Source organism: Silurus aristotelis (assembly GCF_946808225.1).
Source record: "Silurus aristotelis genome assembly, chromosome: 2".
In the NCBI taxonomy this organism is placed as follows: Eukaryota; Metazoa; Chordata; class Actinopteri; order Siluriformes; family Siluridae; genus Silurus; species Silurus aristotelis.
Genome location: NC_139575.1, coordinates 25,254,067 through 25,277,031, shown reverse-complemented (window position 1 = coordinate 25,277,031; position 22,965 = coordinate 25,254,067). Strand labels below are relative to the sequence as shown.

The window sequence follows — 22,965 nt, the reverse complement described above, 5'->3', positions numbered from 1 at the left end:
GCTGTCCACCAACGTTTACCGTCCGACTTGACAGAACTGGAGAGGATCTGCAAGGAGGAATGGCAGAGGATCCCTGAATCCAGGTGTGAAAAACTTGTTGCAGCCTTCCCAAAAAGACTCATGGCTGTATTAGATCAAAAGGGTGCTTCTACTAAATACTGAGCAAAGGGTCTGAATACTTAGACCATGTGATATTTCAGTTTTTCTTTTTTAATAAATCTGCAACAGTGTCAACAATTCTGTGTTTTTCTGTCAATATAGGGTGCTATGTGTACATTAATGAGGAAAAGAAATGAACTTAAATGATTTTAGCAAATGGCTGCAAAATAAAAAAGAGTGAAAAATTTAACGGAGTCTGAATACTTTCCGTACCCACTGTATACAGTGAGGTAAATAAGTATTTGAACACCCTGCTATTTTGCAAGTTCTCCCACTTAGAAATCATGGAGGGGTCTGAAATTGTCATCGTAGGTGCATGTTTACTGTGAGAGACATAATCTAAAAAGAAAAATCCAGAAATCCCAATACATGATTTTTAAACTATTTATTTGTATGATACAGCTGCAAATAAGTATTTGAACACCTGTATATCAGCTAGAATTCTTACCCTCAAAGACCTGTTAGTCTGCCTTTAAAATGTCCACCTCCACTACATTTATTATCCTAAATTAGATGCACCTGTTTGAGGTCGTTAGCTGCATAAAGACACCTGTCCACCCCATACAATCAGTAAGAATCCAACTACTAACATGGCCAAGACCAAAGAGCTGTCCAAAGACACTAGAGACAAAATTGTACACCTCCACAAGTCTGGAAAGGGCTACGGGGAAATTGCCAAGCAGCTTGGTAAAAAAAGGTCCACTGTTGGAGCAATCATTAAAAAAATGGAAGAAGCTAAACATGACTGTCAATCTCCCTCGAACTGGGGCTCCATGCAAGATCTCACCTCGTGGGGTCTCAATAATCCTAAGGAAGGTGAGAAATCAGCCCAGAACTACAGTGGAGGAGCTGGTCAATGACCTGAAAAGAGCTGGGACCACCATTTCCAAGGTTACTGTTGGTAATACACTAAGACGCCATGGTTTGAAATCAGAAGGTTCCCCTGCTTAAACCAGCACATGTCCAGGCACGTCTTAAGTTTGCCAATGACCATTTGGATGTTCCAGAGGAGTCATGGGAGAAAGTCATATGGTCAGATGAGACCAAAATAGAACTTTTGGGTCATAATTCCACTAAACGTGTTTGGAGGAAGAAGAATGCTGAGTACCATCCCAAGGACACCATCCCTACTGTGAAGCATGGGGGTGGTAGCATTATGCTTTGGGGGTGTTTTTCTGCACATGGGACAGGGCGACTGCACTGTATTAAGGAGAGGATGACCGGGCCATGTATTGCGAGATTTTGGGGAACAACCTCCTTCCCTCAGTTAGAGCATTGAAGATGGGTCGAGGCTGGGTCTTCCAACATGACAATGACCCGAAGCACACAGCCAGGATAACCAAGGAGTGGCTCTGTAAGAAGCATATCAAGGTTCTGGCGTGGCCTAGCCAGTTTCCAGACCTAAACCCAATAGAGAATCTTTGGAGGGAGCTCAAACTCCGTGTTTCTCAGCGACAGGCCAGAAACCTGACTGATCTAGAGAAGATCTGTGTGGAGGAGTGGGCCAAAATCCCTCCTGCAGTGTGTGCAAACCTGGTGAAAAACTACAGGAAACGTTTGACCTTTGTAACTGCAAACAAAGGCTACTGTACCAAATATTAACATTGACTTTCTCAGGTGTACTTATTTGCAGCTGTATCATACAAATAAATAGTTTAAAATCATACATTGTGATTTCTGGATTTTTTTTTTAGATTATGTCTCTCACAGTGGACATGCACCTACGATGACAATTTCAGACCCCTCCATGATTTCTAAGTGGGAGAACTTGCAAAATAGCAGGGTGTTCAAATACTTATTTTCCTCACTGTATATATATATATATATATATATATATATATATATATATATATATATATATATATATATATATAAGAATTGTATATATATATATATATATATATATATATATATATATATATATATATATATATATATATACACACACACACACACACACACACACACACACACACGTATTTTTGGTGTTTTTCCTATTACACAGAATGCAAAAAAATGTTTTGGATAGAATGTAATAAAAAAGTAATACAGTATATATATATATATATATATATATATATATATATATATATATATATATATATATATATATATATATATATACAAAATAGTAATGCCTTCTCAAAAATATGTATTTTAATTGTTTATTTCTTTTATTAAATGCAAAGTAAGGAAAAAAAAATAAAAACGTTTGATGAAAAGAAATTGTATTTTGCAGGCATTTTGTAAGGATTAAAGTTGGGTGAATGATCAAATATCTATGATCATCAATGTTTTATATATATATATATATATATATACAGCTGTGCAGGAAGCTTAACACTGGGTGAGGAACAGCCACTCTTCTACTAAGGTGAGGTTGTGGAAGTTTTATATCAAAGGACATACATCATGGCAAGCCTGAGCACAGCAACAAGACACAACATAATTATACTGCATCAGAAAAGTCTCTCCCAGGCAAAGATTTCAAATCAGACTCTGTTTTAAAGATGTGCTGTTCAGCTTTTTTGAAAAAGCACAACCAAACGGGCAATGCTGAGGACCGTAGACACAGTGGTTAGCTCAAGAAACACACATCATGTTACTTCCTTTAAATATTGGAAGGTTTTCATTAGTGTCATTGGCAAAGAACTTGCAGAAACCAGTATGACCCAAGTACACCCATCTACTGTCAAGTGAAGGCTGGCCAGAAGTTGGCATCATAGAAGAATTGGAGCTAAAAATGTACCATTTCAACATGGAAACAAGGATAAGAGACTCAACTATTCATAAAAACAGGTGTGCAGAAAAATAATAGCAGGTGCTCTGGACTTATGTCTCCAAATTTGAAATATTTGGCTATAGCAGAAGGCAGTTTATTTGCTAAAGGGGTCGAGAGCAGTACAATAATAAGTGTCTGCAGGCAAAAGTGAAGCATAGTTTTCTTGCAATTTCAGGGCTGAAATTTCTAAAAATGAAGCTGGAGACCTAGTCAGGATTAATGGTGTCCTCAATGCTGAGAAATACAGACAGATACTTATTCATCATGCAGTACCATTTGGCCTTAAATTTCTTTTGCAGCAGGATGCTTCCCCAGCCCCACCCCATAGCCATTAAGAACTATCTTCAGTGTAGAGGAGAACAAGGAGTCCTGGAATTTATAGTTTTACCCTCACAGAGTTCTGATTTCAACATAATTGAGTCGGTCTGAAATAACACAAAGAGACAGTAGAATTTAAAGCAGCCTAAATCCACAAAAGATCTGTGGTTAGTTCTTCAAATTGTTTGAAACAACCTATCTGACAAGTTCCTTGAAAAACAGTGAACAAGTGAACCCAGAAAATTTATGCTGTTTTGCAGGCAAACGGTGATCAAACCAAATATTCATTGGATTTTTCTTCTGTTTATTTCCATTCCATTTTGTAAATTGATAAAAAAAAAAATTATTATTACTCCTTTACAGTAATACCTAATACACCTGCCTAAAACCTTTGCATAGGATAGATAGATAGATAGATAGATAGATAGATAGATAGATAGGTAGATAGATAGATAGATAGATAGATAGATAGATAGATAGATAGATAGATAGATAGATAGATAGATAGATAGATAGATAGATAGATAGATAGATAGATAGATAGATAGATAGATAGATAGAAACCCGATTTCAAAAAAGTTGGGACACTGTACAAATTGTGAATAAAAAAGGAATGTAATAATTTACAAATCTCATAAACTTATATGTTATTCACAATAGAATATAGATAACAGATCAAATGTTGAAAGTAAGACATTTTGAAATTTAATGCCAGATATTGGATCATTTATTATTTAATTAGAGCGTCACATTCCAAAAAAGTTGGGACAGATAGCAATAAGAGGCCGGAAAAGTTAAATGTACATATAGGGAACAGCTGGAGGACCAATTTGCAACTTATTAGGTCAACTGGCAACATGATTGGGTATAAAAAGAGCCACTCAGAGTGGCAGTGTCTCTTAGAAGTCAAGATGGGCAGAGGATCACCAATTCCCCCAATGCAAAAATAGTGCAACAATATCAGAAAGGAGTTTCTCAGAGAAGAAATGCAAAGATCCAAAGACTCAGAGAATCTGGAACAATCTCTGTGCATAAGGGTCATGGCCGGAAAACGATACTGGATGCCCGTGATCTTCGGGCCCTTAAACGGCACTGCATCACATACAGGAATGCTACTGTAATAGAAATCACAACATGGGCTCAGAAATACTTCCAGAAAACATTGTCAGTGAACACAATCCACCATGCTATTCGCCGTTGCCAGCTAAAACTCTATAGGTCAAAAAAGAAGCCATATCTAAACATGATACAGAAGCGCAGGCGTTTTCAGACGAAAACGCAGACGAATCAAAATTTTAAGTTCTTTTTGGAAAACTGGGACACCATGTCATCCGGACTAAAGAGGATAAGGACAACCCAAGTTGTTATCAGCGCTCAGTTCAGAAGCCTGCATTTTTGATGGTATGGGGTTGCATGAGTGCATGTGGCAGCTTACACATCTGGAAATGCACCATCAATGCTAAAAGGTATATCCAAGTTCTAGAACAACATATGCTTCCATCCAGATGTCGTCTCCTTCAGGGAAGACCTTGCATTTTCCAACATGACAATGCCAGACCACATACTGCATCAATTACAACATCATGGCTGCATAGAAGAAGGATCCAGGCACTGAAATGGCCTGCCTGCAGTCCAGATCTTTCACCCATAGAAAACATTTGGCGCATCATAAAGAGGAAGATGCAACAAAGAAGACCTAAGACAGATGAGCAACTTGAAGCCTGTATTAGACAAGAATGGGACAACATTCCTATTCCTAAACTTGAGCAACTTGTCTCCTCAGTCCCCAGACGTTTGCAGACTGTTATAAAAAGAAGAGGGGATGCCACACAGTGGTAAACATGGCCTTGTCCCAACTTTTTTTTTAGATGTGTTGATACCATGAAATTTAAAATTAACTTATGTTTCCCTTAAAATGTTACATTTTCTCAGTTTAAACACCAACTCACACACACACACACACACACACACACACACACGCACACACGCGCGCGCACATACGCACACATCAATACCCACTCACCCCCGCCCCCCTCCTTCTCTTCACCCGAGCGCACCACCCACATGATAAAGTCGCAGTAACCAAAGTCCCGCCGGTCATCTTCTAGCAACACGAAAGCGGAATAAACAAATCTATAAATCATGAGTATGTTTTTGTTTTTCCTGATTATTTCCAGTGAATCCGTTCACGGTAAGAACTTCTTTATTACAGTTTTTCCTTCTGAGTTACACGGTAAAGACATTACTTCCATAATCTTTGGATGATGTTCTTTAATTTAACTAACAGAAGTGTTTTAGACCTTAAACCGCCTGAATATCTTCAGCTAGATGTTGAGTTTTTGTGAATTGTATTGGACAAACAATCAGATATGATGATATATCGTTAGTGAAAAGTGTACATGTGTGTGTTGATGCGCAGGCACTGGTCAGTTACAAATGTAAAGTTTGCAGATCCAAAGGTTGTGTGTATCTAAGCCTCCTCGTTCAGATGATATCTCCAGCCACTCTGTCACAGGGAATCCCAATGCACTGTAAAACGGTTAGGTCTAATAGTAATCATTTGAGTGAAATGTATTTTGAGTTCACTTTAACTAAGAGTTTTTTAAAACAGTGATCATTTGGCATGTTGAGCATTACTGTTCAAATTTCACAATCGCTTTTGTTTATTTGTTTGTTTGTTTTGGTAAATGCGAGTGCTCATGGTTGGTAGCACGGACATGTCTGGAAACTTGAAGAATAAATAGGAAATGACTGCAAATATATTTTTATTAAATCTTCGTAGTTAAACATTGTGATGGTTTTGATCTGTGGTGTGTGCTTGGTACAATATATGGACAAAGATTTGTGGACACCTGACTATAAGATTGATATGTGCTTTTTAAAAAGCCTATTCTGTGTTTAGTCCCAATTTGATATTTTAATACTTAAATTCATCTGGGAAGATTTTTCACTAGGTTTTGGATTGTGATCGAGGAGATTTGTGGTCATTCAGCCACAAGGACAGTACTAAAGTCGGGTTACTGATGTAGGGTGAGGGGGCCTGGGGTGCAGTCAGTGTTTATCCCAAAGATGTTCATTAGAGTTGAGGTCAGAGTTCTATAGCAGGCCATTCAAGATCTTTCACTCGAACTCATGTAAATCATATCTTCATGGATTGGCCATGCTGGAACAGGTTTGGGTCTCCTAGTTCAAGTGAGGGGAAAATTGTATGCTACTGCATCCGAATACATCCTGTACAAATGTGTGCCTCAAACCTAGTGGTAACAGTTTGTGGAAGCAACACATGGCTGGTGTGTCGCAGTAAATTTGCTTTAAGTTTTGATAAATGGATGAATGAATATGTAACTGATCTTGTTTTGAACATGTTAATGATAATTGTGTTTTGCTGTAGATATTTGTTGAAATGTTATTTTTAGGAAATACAGTATATGTACTGAATGTCTGTATTTCTGTGTATTAACAGCGCACCGCAGTGCACTGAATGATTTCCAGCGTTCTGAAGGTAGAGAGCTGGTACCGTGGAAAGCTGACCGTGTCACTATACTACCAGGCATCTCACTGGAAGAGTGTGCAAAACGCTGCTCGGAGAGCCTCGACTGCAGGTACCACAAAGCCGCAATCTCATGTCAATCTCTCAAATCACATTTATTTTGAATTTCTAACTAAGACAATACAAGTGCCTAATAATTACATGGTTCATACACATGTACTGTATGTCATTTAAATCAACTGTATTTGAAAGCACTATGATGGACAATCACAAATTTGATCTAATTTGTATTAGTTGCATAATGTGAAGTATGTCTTTATTTTATTCAACTACATATAAATCTTATATTTCTAATTTCTCAATCGATTACAATATTGCGATTAATCGCCTGATTGTCATGAGTTAACTCGTAATTAATCACAGCTTAATCGCACAATTTTATTCCTTCTAAATGTACCTTAAATTAATCGTTTTTAAGTTTTATGGATATGGATGCTTTATGCATATTTATGTTTCATCAGGACACTAAATTGAACTATTGCTAGGTTTTGCTACAGTTTCAATTGACAGATATGTGCGTTTGGTGCTTGATTTTAGACTTGCTGCATCAGTGAAACAAATGTTAAGTGATTAAAAATTACTTTTCGGCTGAGTTTATATATATATATATATATATACAGTGCAACCTCGATACTCGCAGGGGTTATGTTTTATGATCCCTCGTGAGTAACAAAAAAACTTTTTGACTCTCTCCTTATGATAGTTCCTTTTTCAAGGGGAATTGTACATGTACTGTTCTGTAAACTCAACAAAAATTGTGAAATACTTGTCAGTTTTTTTTTACTTCTTTAAATTAAAAATACATTAATAAAATAGTTTTTTAAACATTTTAAAGACATTTATTAGTACAAACTCTGTTTTGAAAGAAGCCACTGGTGGCTTCTTGTGAACTATCAGATTTTTTATGAGTTACTCTTAGTCCGGTTCCAAATAAAAAGTCGCGAACTATCGAGGTTGCGAGTATCAAGGTCACGAGTATCGAGGTTCCACTGTATATAATATATATAGTAAATATATATAGAGTAAAAAAAAAGGACGTTGTGAATAAATGAGTGTTGCATTGAAGGTTTTAGTTTCGCCTCATTTATATTTATTTATTTATATTTTTTATAAAAATGGTCAGACAGAAATGCGCCTGCATTAATCGCACGTTGATAAAAATTTGCGTTATTAACACGTTCATTTTAACAGCCCTAGAACAAATTGCCTATAATATTCTGGGGGAATTTAGACTTTGTTTCTGAAAATATGTGGTTTATTGCAAATTGGTTTTGCTCTCTGTAACTAAAGCATTGAAGTTTAACATCATATCAGTGGTGACTGCGCACACTGCCTACAGCGTATCAGATCTATTACATATGAGTTTTCTTTAAATGTTACACCTCCTAATTTTTTCCATTTCTACATTATAAATGATATAGAATCTAAAGAAAGTGCCAGTATATAATCTAGAACAATGCTCTTTTACCTTATAGACATTGATATTTAAATGTGGCATAATGACTTTATGACCACAAAGTGAAAAACATACTAATTTAATCAACTGTAACACTAAAAGCCTATTTTTTTCCCTGAAAAACCTGCTGAGTGATATTAGGCAGACTCTCTAAGCATAAACAGCTAGAATCGAGAGGAAAGTTTCAGAAATGTGAAGTAGAGGCACGTTATTAGTTCAGTGAAGAAGTCAAATAAAAACAATAATATTATATTAGGCCGCTGTATTCTGATGGAATAAAATCGGTTCAGCTGAAGGTTCATTGAATAATTTTTAGTCATTGTTCATTTCTCCCCATAAGCTGTCTGAATATTCAATTCTGATTGGCTGAAAGATGTGCATTTAAACTGTAGTTTTAGTCAGCAATGGTTTTCAATTGATGTGCTACCTTATTAACAATTGTAACTTATAAACCATATTAGCATGCAGTTAGAGTTGCATAAAGAGTGTGACAGCTGATGCAACACAGACACACATAATTCACACAAGCATTCTTTTTTTCTCTAGCTCTTTAATAACTATATATTATAATTTTATGACCCCTATATAAAATCAAATTAAAAAATTACATTAAAAAAGCAGTATTTTTTTCTTACAGTCCAATTTTATGTTGCTTCACGTCATGTGGTTCTTTGCCTCCATGACGTTCACTAAAATCATGTAACGACTGCTGGGGATTAACCATTGCATACTTCCCAAAGAGTAATCTTTTTAGTTAGTAAAGAAAATATTGGGTTTATTGTACAAAAGAAAAATACACAATATACTAAAAGTAACTGACAGAGTCAGTAGACAAAGTCATGGGAATTGGATGCTTGAGGATAAATGCACCGCCCACCATTGTATAATGCTTATCTTTTTATACCACTGAGCTGCTTTGAACTGCATAATGGCCAGAGTATCAGATAAGATAAGCACAATGCATTTGGCATGGACCCCCAGTTGGGTAACTCACCCTAATGTTTAATATGTTAAACTTCCTGAGAATGAGTTTTTGGAACAATAGGAAACCCCCTTGTAGGTGGCCCCAGCATGTATTGTATTTGTAATGTGTGTGTGTGTGTGTGTGTGTGTGTGTGTGTGTGTGTGTGTGTGTGTGTGTGTGTGTGTGTAGAACAAGCAAAATACTAGAACAAGAAAAACAAGCAAAATACTATATAAAGGCATATACTATAAATGTTATTTCCAAAACATCTATGAAAATGTCACCACACTTTTCATGAAGACATATGGATTATATTGATATCAAACATGGCATAATTAGTTTAAACCTATTTTAAAGGCGGAAAGATGACCAAATGTTTAAATCTACACTACTACATCAGCAATTCGGTTCTAAATAAGATTGATATCAGTCTGTTTATTATTTATTTATTTGTTTATTTTTGTAAAATACTGTCGTATCCCACGCAGCAGTGATTTTAATAAGTGGTAATGTGGATTAAGTTGTAATCTTCTTTGAGTAAATATTTCAACACATTGGTGTATTCTCTGCATGTTCCCTTGACATTGTCTTTGAATCTATTGGATTCTGGTATGCATTGTAAATATGTTATTATTTGTCTTAGCATTTTTTAGACACTTTTGTTAAATAAAGGTATAAGTACTATTTATTATGTCCAATTTGCAAATGAAACAAGCAAGTTCTTTACTTTTTTGCTTTTTCTTGTTGTTTGTTGGTTTTATCTTATTAGGATAGCATTTTGTTGCAGGACTATCCATATTTGATCACATTATTTTTAATAAAATTTTATTCATTTGATGTACTCCGGAATACAAGTTTCTTGTATGTCTTTTTGTTTGGTTTTATTTCAAGGGCCTTCAACTACGTCTTTCGTCCCTCTCTAATCTGTAAGCATTTGCCCTGGGTGGGCAACACGGAAATTGCAGAGGTGAAGAGAAACGTCAACTGTGACTTGTATGAGATGAAAGGTGAGCTGTGCTGCCTTATAATGTAACGCTAGTCATATGTAAACAGCTTCCCTGTGCCATTGATATATTGTGTTGCTGTCCAGTGTATATCAGGAAGTGCATCATTGGTAATGGAGAGGACTATCGGGGACATGTATCCAAGACCAAAACTGGGCGGACATGTCAACAGTGGTGGTCAAAGTTTCCTCATGATCACAAGTAGGAAAACACCAAATCTCTAACATTAAAAGTACTGGGAAAATATTGCATGTTGTAGATACTACACTTTTGCTGTATGGTCATTTTTGTAAACAGATATACCCCCTCTTCCACTAATGGCCTGGAGCTAAACTACTGTCGCAATCCAGATGGGGACAACATTGGACCCTGGTGCTACACCACGGACCCTGAGCGCCGATATGAGAGTTGTAATATTCCTCAGTGTAAAGATGGTAGAGTCCACAATTCCCAATTAAAAAAGGCTTAAAAAAGTGGTCAAATACATGGGGCTTTCCAGCTTCCAATATTTAGTGTGAAATGACTTCATTATTTGCATTTACATTTAAAAAGTGTGTGCTTCTGTGATGTGATCAGATTTACATTGCTGCAGTGTCTTTTCTCTTCGAGTATAGCATGTGTTTCTGTGTGTGTTATCTGTAAGAGGTGTGCATCACCTGTAATGGGGAGGATTACAGGGGTCAGGTTGATCGTACAGTGAGTGGAAAAGAGTGTCAGAGATGGGACCAGCAAAATCCACATCAGCACATCTATCAACCAGAAAAGTATATAATATTACACAGTGTTTGTCACAATGGTCATACAATGGTTCTAAAAATCATTGTTTTCAATTGTTTTTCACTAATTTTTACAAGTAATAGTGCAATGAAAAAATTGAGATAATGATCCTTCTTGTACTCCAGATACCCCGATAAGAGCCTGGATGATAATTACTGCCGAAACCCTGATGCCTCCCCCATGCCTTGGTGTTACACTACTGACCCAGATGTAGAGAGAGAGAGCTGTGACATCCGCAAATGCTGTGAGTCCTAATGCAACTTTTATATGTTGTAGATCTATGTACACAGAAGTTCAGATGTTGCGATTGGCTTGGCAGAGGGACCGAGCTGGGAAAAATGTGCTGCAAGTTAGAGCAATAAAGGATGCAGATGGAAGTGTGTTGACTAGTAAAGAGAAGATGAAATTTAATTAGGAAAATGATAGAGATAAGGGTGGATGATGTGGAGATGGTAAAGCAAGTGAGAGCTGCAATTAAGAGGATAAAGAGTGGAAAGTTGGTTGGACCAGATGACATACCGGTTGAAGCATGGAGGTATTTAGGAGAGATGGCAGTGGAGTTTTTAACAAAATTGTTTAACAAGATTCTCGAAGGTGAGAAAATGCCTGAGGAATGGAGAGGAAATGTGCTGGTACTGGTTTTAAGAAAAAGGGAGATGTGGAGACCTGCAGTAACTACAGGGGAATAAAGTTGATCAGTCACACGAAGTTACGGGAAAGAGTAGTGGAAGCCAGGCTGAAAATAAGTGACCATCTGTGAGCAACAGTACGGTCTGATGCCGAGGAAGAGCACTACAGAGGCAATATTTGCTTTAGAAATGTTGATGGAGAAGTATAGAGAAGGTCAAAAGGAGTTACATTTTGTGTTTGTGGATTTGAAGAAAGCGTAAGACAGGGTGCCGAGAGAGGAGTTGTGGTATTGTATAAGGAAGTCAGGTGTGTCAGAGAAGTATATGAGGGTGGTGCAGGACATGTATAAAAGTGTGACAGCAGTGGTGGAGATGTGTGCTGGAGAAAAGGGGAATGAAAGTTAGTAGGAGTAAGACTGAATACATGTGTGTAAATAAGAGGGAGGGCAGTGGAGTGGTGCGGTTGCAGGGAGAAGAGGTGGTGAAGGTGGATGAGTAAGTACCTGGGGACAACTGTGCAAAGTAATGGAGAGTGTGTTAGAAGAGTGATGAAAAAATTCAGGCAGGGTGGAGAAGAGTGGCAGGAGTGATTTGTGATAGAAGAGTATCTGCAAGAGTAAAAGGGAAAGTTTATAGGACTGTGGTGAGACCTGCGATGTTGTATGGTTTAGAGAGAGTGGCATTGTGTAAAAGACAGGAGGTGGAGCTGGAAGTGGCAGAGTTAAAGATGGGAGTGACGAGGATGGACAGGATTAGAAACAAGTAGCATGTTTTGGAGTAGGACTTTTGGAGACAAGGGGAGGGAGGCGAGATTGACATGCTTTGGACATGGGGTATCGGTAGAAGAATGCTGAGGATGGAGCCTCCAGGAAAGAGAAAAAGAGGAGGACCAAGGAGAAGGTTTATGGATGTGATGAGGGAAGACTAGGTAGTTGGTTTAAAAGAGGCAGATGTAGAGAACAGAGTAGTATGGAGACGGATGATCCGCTGTTGCGACCCCTAACGGGAGCAGCCGAAAGAAGAAGAAGAAAATGGTATCCTGCAATGGCTTACTGTTTTAGCATAAAGTAAACAGGCTTGGTTTACTCAGTTTAATACTCGGGGATGTTAAAAAAGGAAAAATGGGGATGATTCTAAGATCCCTGAAATCTGTCATTATAAAAGGGATTTCTCAAAAATCAAAAGCTTTTCCTGTCGGATTTTTTTTCCCACTCAAAACCCAGTTATCTGATGATCGTTAATTGCAATACTTGATATTCACTGCAGGTCCACATTCTTGTAGAAATATGTATTCTTTTTTTATGTCTCATTTAATACTCTTCTGCATATCTCAATGACTTCATTTCCATGCTCTACTATTTCTCTCTCTCTCTCTCTTTTTCTCTCTCTCTCTCTCTCTCTCTCTCTCTCTCTCTCTGTTGATCTTTATTCTTTCCAAATTTTGCTTTGTCCCATTTTCCTTCTCTAGCGGAGGCCCCAAAGCGGCGTTCCCGCTCCGGCTACACCACAAACTGTTTCCGAGGCCGTGGAGAGGATTACAGGGGCAAAGTAAACGAGACGACGTCAGGCATCCCATGTCAGCGCTGGGACGCACAGGCCCCCCATGAGCACCCATTTTACCCACACATTTATGAGTGCAAGTAAGTGAAGGGTAACAGTGTGAGTCACGGTTTTCCGTTTTAGATATTCTTACTATTTCATAATTTGCATCAACAGGAAAATCTGGTTCAATAGTATAAAAATTATTCAAATCAGGCGTTTGTATTTCACATGAATATTGAAGTAACTTTCCCAAGTAAAAACATTTTCTGTCCTGACTATTTGTCTTGCATCAGGGGATTAGAAGAGAACTACTGCCGTAACCCAGATGGTTCAGAGGCTCCATGGTGCTTCACATCGAGGGCTCAGATGAGGACAGCACTTTGTCTACAAATCAAACGCTGCGCTGATGATATTGAGGCTGAAGGTGTTGAATTAGTTTAGAGCCCACTGGTGGAGCATTAAGGAATACATAAAAAAATGTCTGTATTGTAGTAAACTGGAATCAGTTTCCAAATCACCAAATAGCTTATAATGTGAATGTTAGATTTAGGAATACTGTAGTGCTGTTCATTCATATTTATGCATGTTCTTAGAATAATATATGTATACCTTTTTTCCAGACTGTTATAATGGAAATGGAAAAAATTACAGAGGTGCTGTCCGGAAAACACGGAAGGGCATCCTCTGTCAGAACTGGAGTGTAAACACCCCACATAAAACTAAGTAAGTCCAACACAAAACCATCAACTCACTCATTCACCAGGACCAAATTAAATTTTTACTAGGGGGAATGAAACTATCTGATGCAAACAAGCATAAGCTCAGAGGATTAAAAATGTGAGCCAGCATTCCTGATACTGTGAAAACACTTTCTATATACTGTACATATGCATGTATGTTTTGAAAATCTGCTCTATGAATACATTTTTTCCTAATGGCTGTCTCATGAGATTCTGAAATAGATGCATGCATAAAATTGTCTAAACATTAACTATTAAGCTTAATCCCAATTCAAGTGAGAAAGATTTGTTTATGCAGACCCAGATTTGTGCACATAGCTGCACTGGAGACAACAGGTTATGAAATAAAGTGATCATTGTGATAACCACAATTTTTACAGTACTACATATTTTTGGGGAAAATTCTACACAGTTTACGTTTGGTACTCAGTACTGTAATAATAAATTCTGCTTAAATCTGGATAATAGTTGAATTAAAATTTGTGTTTGTTTTTACAAGTTTTCTGACATAACAAACTATCAGCTTTGCTTTATTTAATAGATACAGATGTAGCAAAGCTGAAAGGTTTTCCAGGGGTCATAGTCAGTTTCTAAACAGTTATAGAGATGCAATCCCAAATTTTTTTCATGCCAGTGCGGGTTCTTACAAATATAAATCAGCGTGTAAATCTCAGTGATATTGTGAGTATTTTCGAGTTTACGAGATTATTATTCTAGTGTAGAACTAATTCCTTTTTTAATCTGTATTTATATAGAATCAATTGTTTGTTTAATTAAAAATAAATCATGCTAGTTTATTTTCAGTCTGGATGACTTTTATATCTCTATTTAAGTCTTAATGGTCAAATCATCTACATGAAGTTCTATTCGTATTGAAGTATAACCTCTTGCTGTTTTTGTCCATGTGGATTTAATTTTTATTGTATGGATGCAGGATTAATCCAAGGACACATCCAGAGGCCAACCTGACAGAGAACTACTGCAGGAACCCAGACGGAGATCTCCATGGACCCTGGTGCTACACCACTGACCCCAAAACTGAATTTGATTACTGTGCAATCAAGCAGTGTGGTAAAAAGAATCAGATTTTCTTCTTCTTTTTGTCTATCATTTGAAGCTTTAATTAGCATCCGTTTAAATTCGAAAAAAAAGAATAACAACAATGCACTCTCAGTAATAATATATGGAAATACAACCAAAAGCCACAAGTATTATGATAAATAATGAGACAGTTTCATACTTTCTTACAGTTTTTCTCAGTTGCTTTTGGAGCGTTTCTCAGACTCAGAAAGGAAATTCTCAAGCCTACTTGTTCATCATTTAGTCATTTGTGCTCATCATAACAACATTTCTTGTTGCTTTGACCAAATTGCGAATTCTTTTGTACATTCATTTAATTAATTGTGTACAAGTGTTGTTTGTCATGTTGAGCAAAAGATATTATACTGGTAACCCCTAAATAGTCTTAACTCATAAAAAATCTCAGCATCAGCTCATCGCATAAGTCATTGAATGCAAAATGGTTAAACCAGTTGTCATCATCTGTCACCTAAAATTTCTATTCAACTTTTTTTTGTAAATGTGACTTAAATTGATGAATTGTGGAGATAAATCTTGAATGGCACTAATGAAGGAGAGTGTATGGCATCAAATCAACCAATGATCAACTAGTTCTCTAAAACAGGTTAAAGCTGAATCTTCAATTGGAGAGTGTATACAGACAGAGCAAAACAAAGAATTATAAATTCTGAAAATGGATGAACAACTAAAAAACAAACAAACACTTGCATAGTACATTAAAAGTGTGAATCCTGCCCGGTCTCTTGCAATCAATATACAGTAAATCAAGTATGCAATCAAATAAATGAATTTGTGCTGCTAAAATTCATAGACCCCAAACAGAAGGAAGTCAAATTCTGTGCATTTTCAGTCACTGTAATCCAAACCATAGTTTATAGCAAAAGAATCCTGAAACTGTGCACCGTACTGACAACATGACTGAACATTTTGATGATTTTTTTTGTGAACAATGACAAAGAGACTTGTTATTCTGATAAGAACGATTTGTTTATTGATGCAAATACTTACTTTTGAGAGACGAACTAAGGATTTTGAAAAAAAACAGGCTTTTGCAAGAAATCCAATGTTTTGTGCTGTTTGTACACATCGTTTCGAGAACGCACTTGGTTTTGCAACTATTGAGGATGATTCGAGAAATGCTCCAAAGTAGCTGAGAAAAAACTGTAATGCCCCCACAAAAAATTTAGAATTATTAGACAGTTATAGGTGTTTGTCAATGTACAAACCAGTCAAATGTATAATATATTACAGGGCTGTAAACATTTCTTTAAGTAAAACAGCTCTGTTGTGATTGAATGTTTCACGTTTAACGCTCAATATTTTACTAATTCGTTTTTTGTTTTGGTTTTTGTGCAGCAGGGGAGGGTCCACCTATTATAATGCCACCAGGTAAGTCTGTGATGCTCTGTTTTTAATGATGTGTGTAAATTGTAATATGTTACATACCCAGTGGATGTCTAAGTGTGTTTTTGTGTACATATGATCAGAGGGTGTGGTGTTTGATGAATGTGGGAAGCGTGATGACCGTACGTTAAAAAGGTTGAGGATTGTTGGTGGCACACCAGGAAATTCTCCATGGACAGTCAGCCTAAGAGACAGGTCCGTCACTGGATGTTTTGTCTCTTACAAACCCTCTTCACCTTCTCTCTTTCTGTTTCTTGTTTTTTAATGAGTAGCTCTTTTTCTGTCTTTGGTTAGGAAAGGAAAGCATTTTTGTGGAGGATCCCTGGTGAACTCAAAATGGGTGATTAGCACTAAGCAGTGTTTCTCTTCTTGGTGAGGGTCTATCATTTTCAGGAAAACAACACATCTGGCTTGTAATTAGCATACAAATTGTTGCACTCATTTTTATTGCATATCCGGTGTGCATGTTTTCATGTGCTTGTGTGTGTGTGTGTGTGTGTGTGTGTGTGTGTGTGTGTGTGTGTGTGTGTGTGTGTGTGTGTTAGCAGTTATGTGGACCTCACAGGGTATGCTGCGGTCATGGGCACAGTGTACCGTGAACCGAAGGAAGGCGAACCCAGCACACAGTCCATTGCTCTAAACAAAATTGTTTGCGGACCATCAGAGTCACATCTAGTCTTACTACAACTAGAAATGTACACATCAGCCTCATGAATTATTTTTCACACCTATTGAAAACTAATCTTGAATGTGCTTCTCCTACATGCATCTCCATTCCTTTTTCTGTTTGTTCTTTTAGTCCTGCAGAGTTTAATGATCGTGTGGCACAAATATGTCTTCCCCCTGAGCGCTACATTGTTCCAGAGGGAACCAGCTGTGAAATTGCTGGTTGGGGGGAGACAAAAGGTGTGTCACCATACAATCTTTCCAGATTTTTTTCCTAGATGTTTAAGTATATTTTTCAGCTTTAGTCTTTTTTTAATTATGATGCTGACTATTTTTACCCTGTTTCTTTATCTCTGTATGTATTTTAGGAACAGGAGATGAAACAGTGCTGAACGTTGCTCAGATGCAAGTGCAGAGCAACAGCGAATGTAACAAGTACTTCAAAGGACGTGTGAAGCAGAACGAGATGTGCACTACGTCTTTTTTTGGTGGCGTCGGGGCTTGTGAAGTACGTTTTTTTATTTAGTGCACAGTGCCCTAAAATTGGTCAATAAATTGCTTGACTTTTTAGTTTAATTCTGCTTTATACCTAGTCGTCAAAATAAAAGACTCATTAAATATATTTTCTGCAAAGTAAAAACAGTCACAGCTAAAAACATGTTTCCAGTTTTATTACATTTAATAGTGTATTGACTTCAGGGGGGGGGGAACAGATTTTTAACCTTTTGGGGAGTTCTATGCGACCAATACTTAAGATCATTGACTCAGGATGTATTCCTTAGTTATAAAATATGTGGAAAACATACAACATACATGCCCAAACTAGGTAATGCGGGCCAAAGTTGGCCAATGGTAACTTTTGATTTAGCCTCCCATGGCATTTATGAGAAAAGGAAATAGCTGAAGATGTTGAGATTTTCATTTGGGAGTGATGAGGATAGGACAGGATTAGACATGAGGTTTTTTTTAGAGGGACAGCGCATGTAGGACGTTTTGGAGACAAGGTGAGAGAGGCGAGATTGAGATGGATTGGACATGAGTAGAGGAGGGACATGGGCCAACTTTGGCCCGCATTACTTAGTTTGGGCATCTTTAGACATACAGTGAGAAAAATAAGTATTTGAACACCCTGCTATTTTGCAAGTTCTCCGACTTAGAAATCATGGAGGGGTCTGAAATTGTCATCGTAGGTGCATGTCCACTGTGAGAGACATAATCTAAAAAAAAATATCCAGAAATCACAATGTATGTTTTTTTAACTATTTATTTGTATGATACAGCTGCAAATAAGTATTTGAACACCTGAGGAAGTCAATGTTAATATTTGGTACAGTAGCCTTTGTTTGCAATTACAGAGGTCAAACGTTTCCTGTAGTTTTTCACCAGGTTTGCACACACTGCAGGAGGGATTTTGGCCCACTCCTCCACACAGATCTTCTCTAGATCAGTCAGGTTTCTGGCCTGTCGCTGAGAAACACGGAGTTTGAGCTCCCTCCAAAGATTCTCTATTGGGTTTAGGTCTGGAGACTGGCTAGGCCACGCCAGAACCTTGATATGCTTCTTACAGAGCCACTCCTTGGTTATCCTGGCTGTGTACTTCGGGTCATTGTCATGTTGGAAGACCCAGCCTCGACCCATCTTCAATGCTCTAACTAAGGGAAGGAGGTTGTTCCCCAAAATCTTGCAATACATGGACCCGGTCATCCTCTCCTTAATACAGTGCAGTCGCCCTGTCCCATGTGCAGAAAAACACCCCCAAAGCATGATGCTACCACCCCCATGCTTCACAGTAGGGATGGTGTTCTTGGGATGGTACTCATCATTCTTCTTCCTCCAAACATGTTTAGTGGAATTATTACCCAAAAGTTCTATTTTGGTCTCATCTGACCACATGACTTTCTCCCATGACTCCTCTTGATCATCCAAATGGTCATTGGCAAACTTAAGACGTGCCTGGACACGTGCTGGTTTAAGCAGGGGAACCTTCCGTGCCATGCATGATTTTTAACCATGACGTCTTAGTGTATTACCAACAGTAACCTTGGAATCGGTGGTCCCAGCTCTTTTCAGGTCATTGACCAGCTCCTCCCGTGTAGTTCTGGGCTGATTTCTCACCTTCCTTAGGATCATTGAGACCCCACGAGGTGAGATCTTGCATGGAGTCCCAGTCCGAGGGAGATTGACAGTCATGTTTAGCTTCTTCCATTTTCTAATGATTGCTCCAACAGTGGACCTTTTTTCACCAAGCTGCTTGGCAATTTCCCCGTAGCCCTTTCCAGCCTTGTGGAGGTAAACAATTTTGTCTCTAGTGTCTTTGGACAGCTCTTTGGTCTTGTCCATGTTAGTAGTTGGATTCTTACTGATTGTATGGGGTGGACAGGTGTCTTTAAGCAAGCTAAAGACCTCAAACAGGTGCATCTAATTTAGGATAATAAATGTAGTGGAGGTGGACATTTTAAAGGCAGACTAACAGGTCTTTGAGGGTCAGAATTCTAGCTGATAGACAGGTGTTCAAATACTTATTTGCAGCTGTATCATACAAATAAATAGTTTAAAAATCATATATTGTGATTTCTGGATTTTTTTTTTTTAGAATATGTCTCTCACAGTGGACATGCACCTACGATGACAATTTCAGACCCCTCCATGATTTCTAAGTGGGAGAACTTGCAAAATAGCAGGGTGTTCAAATACTTATTTTCCTCACTGTATATAAAGACATGTTGCATGAGTTTTTTTAGAGGGACAGCGCATGTAGGACGTTTTGAAGACAAGGTGAGGGAGGCAAGATTGAGATGGTTTGGACATGTGTAGAGGAGGGACATGGGGTATATCGGTAGGAGAATGCTGAGGTTGAAGCCACCAGGAAGGAGGAAAAGAGGAAGACCAGGGAGAAGGTTTTTGGATGTGGTGAGGGAAGACATGCAGGTAGTTGGTTTGGAAAAGGCAGATGTAGAAAACAGAGGGGTATGGAGACTATGATCCGCTGTGGCGACCCCTAATGGGAGAAGCCGAAAGAAAAAGAAGAACAAAACATTTCTTTGTTTTCTTTTTAAGCTTAAAAATATTTGGCAGTACTTACACTTGTTATCACACTTTTGGTTTGACAAACTTGAACAAGTGTAAACTAAAAAGCATCCGAACTGAATTACCTACGTAAAATCCTGAAATGTTCTAAAATAAGCACCAGCTTCATACCTTTCATTGAAGGTCACTAATCATCAATTACAATCATATGTGTATACTAGGTAATGAAGGTTGTTCTATAATTTGGATTGTTTTTAATTGTACTAGAATTTCACTGAGATAAAAAACAAAACTGTAAAAGATATAATTCTTATTATATTTGTATTCATATGATTATATTGTCATTATATCATTTAAGCAGATTATAGTATTGTTACTGTTTATTTATCTGTTTGTTTAAAAAAAAACAGTTGGGGATAGTGCCATAAGAAAATGTTCGGGTGCCACTGATTTATATTATACTCATGATAATAGAGATAGTCCTCTAACAAAGTATAGAGTATTGTAGTGGAACAAAATCCCATGACATTGCTCTCTAGTGTTATTCTGTGTTGTCCTTATAACCAAGATAGATGGTGACAATGAAACAGCTTAGTTTAAAATGCATACTTTAAATCTGCTTTAAAGTCTTAATGAGTACTTTTCAGCTTTGGTTTAGTGTATAGAAACTGGCATCATTCATTTCCACTTAATATGATATGCGCATGGGTTTTTTTTTGTTTGTTTGTTTGTTTTTGCAGCTCTGCATTTTCAGAGTAAGTGACTGAAGATTGTGAAATGAATAAGTGATAAGCTCTCTCTCTCTCTCTCTCTCTCTCTCTCTCTCTCTCTCTCTCACTTGCTCTCTCTCTCTCTTGCGCTTTCTTTCAAACAGAAAGACTATGGAGGCCCTCTGGCATGTCAGAACAGTGACTGCTGGGTTTTAGAGGGAGTCATCATTCCTATGCGTCGCTGCGGGCACCCAGGGCAACCCAATATCTTTATCCGTGTATCGATGTATGTAGACTGGATCAAGAAAGTCATGGAGATGGCATAGTTGTCAGAAAACACCCTGCATAACAATGTATTACATATTTTCTAGTATTTGCAGATATCAGGGTAAGATATCAGATCTCTGCTTGAGTCAAATGAAGTCTAGATTGTTAATTGCTACAAATGAATGTAAGTAGAGTAATAATCAGACTGCTGCTGTACAAGTTGTACTTTAGTTTATGTTTTATGATATATGTATGTACTTATGTACAGACCTCTTTGAAAGTATAAAATGTTTGTTTCAAGATTAAATGAATAATATGTAATAATTGATTAGAATCTCAGCTTTCACTTTATGATAGTTACATCTAGAGGCGTGAAACAACTTTGAACATGGCATCTCAAGCCATGTATTTCAACAAATAGTATTTCAGCAGATAGTCTTTATAGCTTTTAAACACTTTCATATATGGTTACATATCTCTTGCCTGAAATAACACTCAATGGCAGCCCATGAACTTCGCATTATTAAGTGTTTCTGTCATTGTCTTACTGCATGCTGCAAGTTGCTCCCAAAAATACTGGATGCACTTTACTGATTAGCTTGTTTGTTTTGGATCATGAGCAGATCCTTTCTTTCTTTACACTTCACAGTTTTCTTAAAAGTGGTAGAGGTTATTGATGGTTCAAGAATTTTTGTGGTTCATCAAGTATTTCTAAATTCCAATTCAGCCTTCTGATTCCTGCTGCTAATGAGGGATTTGTGTCCTGTGTTATGGCTTCTGTATTTCTGCTCTCAAAGCCTTCTTTGAACAATGGATTGTAACAGTCACCCCTGTTTGTGGAGGTTGTTGGTGATAGCACTGACTGTTTAAGACTAATCAAGAGGTAAATATCAGGAAATTAAACCTGACTCATAATCATCCTTTTAAACCCAAATGCGAAATCAAAAGAATTGATCATGCCCTACTGGTACTTTCAGAGTGGACTGTATATGATTGTCATGCTTATCTGTTTATCTAAACATTTATCTGTAAAGTAGATTTTCATTTACCAAAGCCTATTTATCCTTTATTTGTTAATGTTTAAACATAGTCCTTAGAATTTCAGGAACACTACACCTTGTAACTTGTGTTGTGGCAAAATTGCAAATGTCTCAATAAAAGCTTCACTTTTCAACATCTATTTGTGCTCACTTCATATGCAACAGTTGGAAACATGACACGTTGTTAGGTTGTGAAAATTTCTCTTTATGCAGTCAGCATAAAACCTGAAACCAGCTCATACGTGTTAGCATCGTTGATGTCCACTATAATAAGCATTATGATCTTTTTCTTTTTAATGAACTGTACTTCACCACCAATAAAATTAGCTTAGCTAAAAGGTTGAGGACATTGTGTTTTTGTGTTTTTTTTTTTATATTCAACAAGAAACTTGGAGGAGGTAGATAAAAAGAGATTGTTATTGACCACACCTAAATAAGAAACTGGAAATAGCTATGATTCATTTATGTAGCCACTCATTCAGAAAGATCAACAGTAACAGTTTGGCATAATTGATGCTAGTTGACTTTAATTGAGCCTTTGTAATCACATATCAGAAATACTTAAAATGTTAGCTGCTCACATTTAAGCATTAACAATATTTGTTTTGTAACATAACGCTACTTATTTATGTACAACATGTAGCCATCATTGCCTAGATCCTTCTCATGAAGCCAAAAAAAGAAACTAGGAGTTGTCCACCAGTTGCATGCGTACTTGCAGTTCTATTTTACTTCAACCCTGTGTTACCCTGAAAAAGATGACACCACTGGGAGGTGGATAAGAGCCCTGGGAAGCAGACACTCTTCAAAGAGAGGATTGTGACATTTGGGACTTTGGAAACCAGCCTGC

At 37.4% G+C, this 22,965-nt stretch overlaps 1 protein-coding gene across 2 annotated transcripts; it reads left to right on the top strand.

Annotated features, from left to right (window-relative positions):
• The first annotated feature begins 5,290 nt into the window (after positions 1-5,290).
• mst1 (macrophage stimulating 1) lies at positions 5,291-22,462 on the top strand. 2 transcript variants are annotated; one of them, XM_083562022.1, is made up of 18 exons: positions 5,291-5,450; positions 6,723-6,861; positions 10,121-10,236; positions 10,320-10,434; positions 10,531-10,667; positions 10,877-10,997; positions 11,136-11,254; positions 13,108-13,279; positions 13,475-13,605; positions 13,802-13,904; positions 14,856-14,992; positions 16,358-16,390; positions 16,489-16,600; positions 16,700-16,777; positions 16,954-17,100; positions 17,205-17,311; positions 17,440-17,579; positions 20,973-22,462. In XM_083562022.1, the coding sequence occupies exons 1-18, from the start codon at positions 5,402-5,404 to the stop codon at positions 21,132-21,134; spliced, it is 2,118 nt and encodes a 705-aa protein (XP_083418148.1). In that variant the 5' UTR covers positions 5,291-5,401; the 3' UTR covers positions 21,135-22,462. The 2 variants fall into 2 exon arrangements, with proteins under 2 accessions (XP_083418148.1, XP_083418147.1); XM_083562021.1 differs by having other exon boundaries at positions 16,951-17,100.
• Positions 22,463-22,965: the final 503 nt, after the last annotated feature.

Coding starts and splice junctions, on each gene's coding strand:
- mst1 (XM_083562021.1), top strand. CDS start 5,402: ATGAGTATGTTTTTGTTTTTCCTGATTATTTCCAGTGAATCCGTTCAC. Junction 16,391..16,488: donor ACCTATTATAATGCCACCAG/GTAAGTCTGTGA, acceptor ACATATGATCAG/AGGGTGTGGTGTTTGATGAA. Junction 16,601..16,699: donor ACAGTCAGCCTAAGAGACAG/GTCCGTCACTGG, acceptor GTCTTTGGTTAG/GAAAGGAAAGCATTTTTGTG.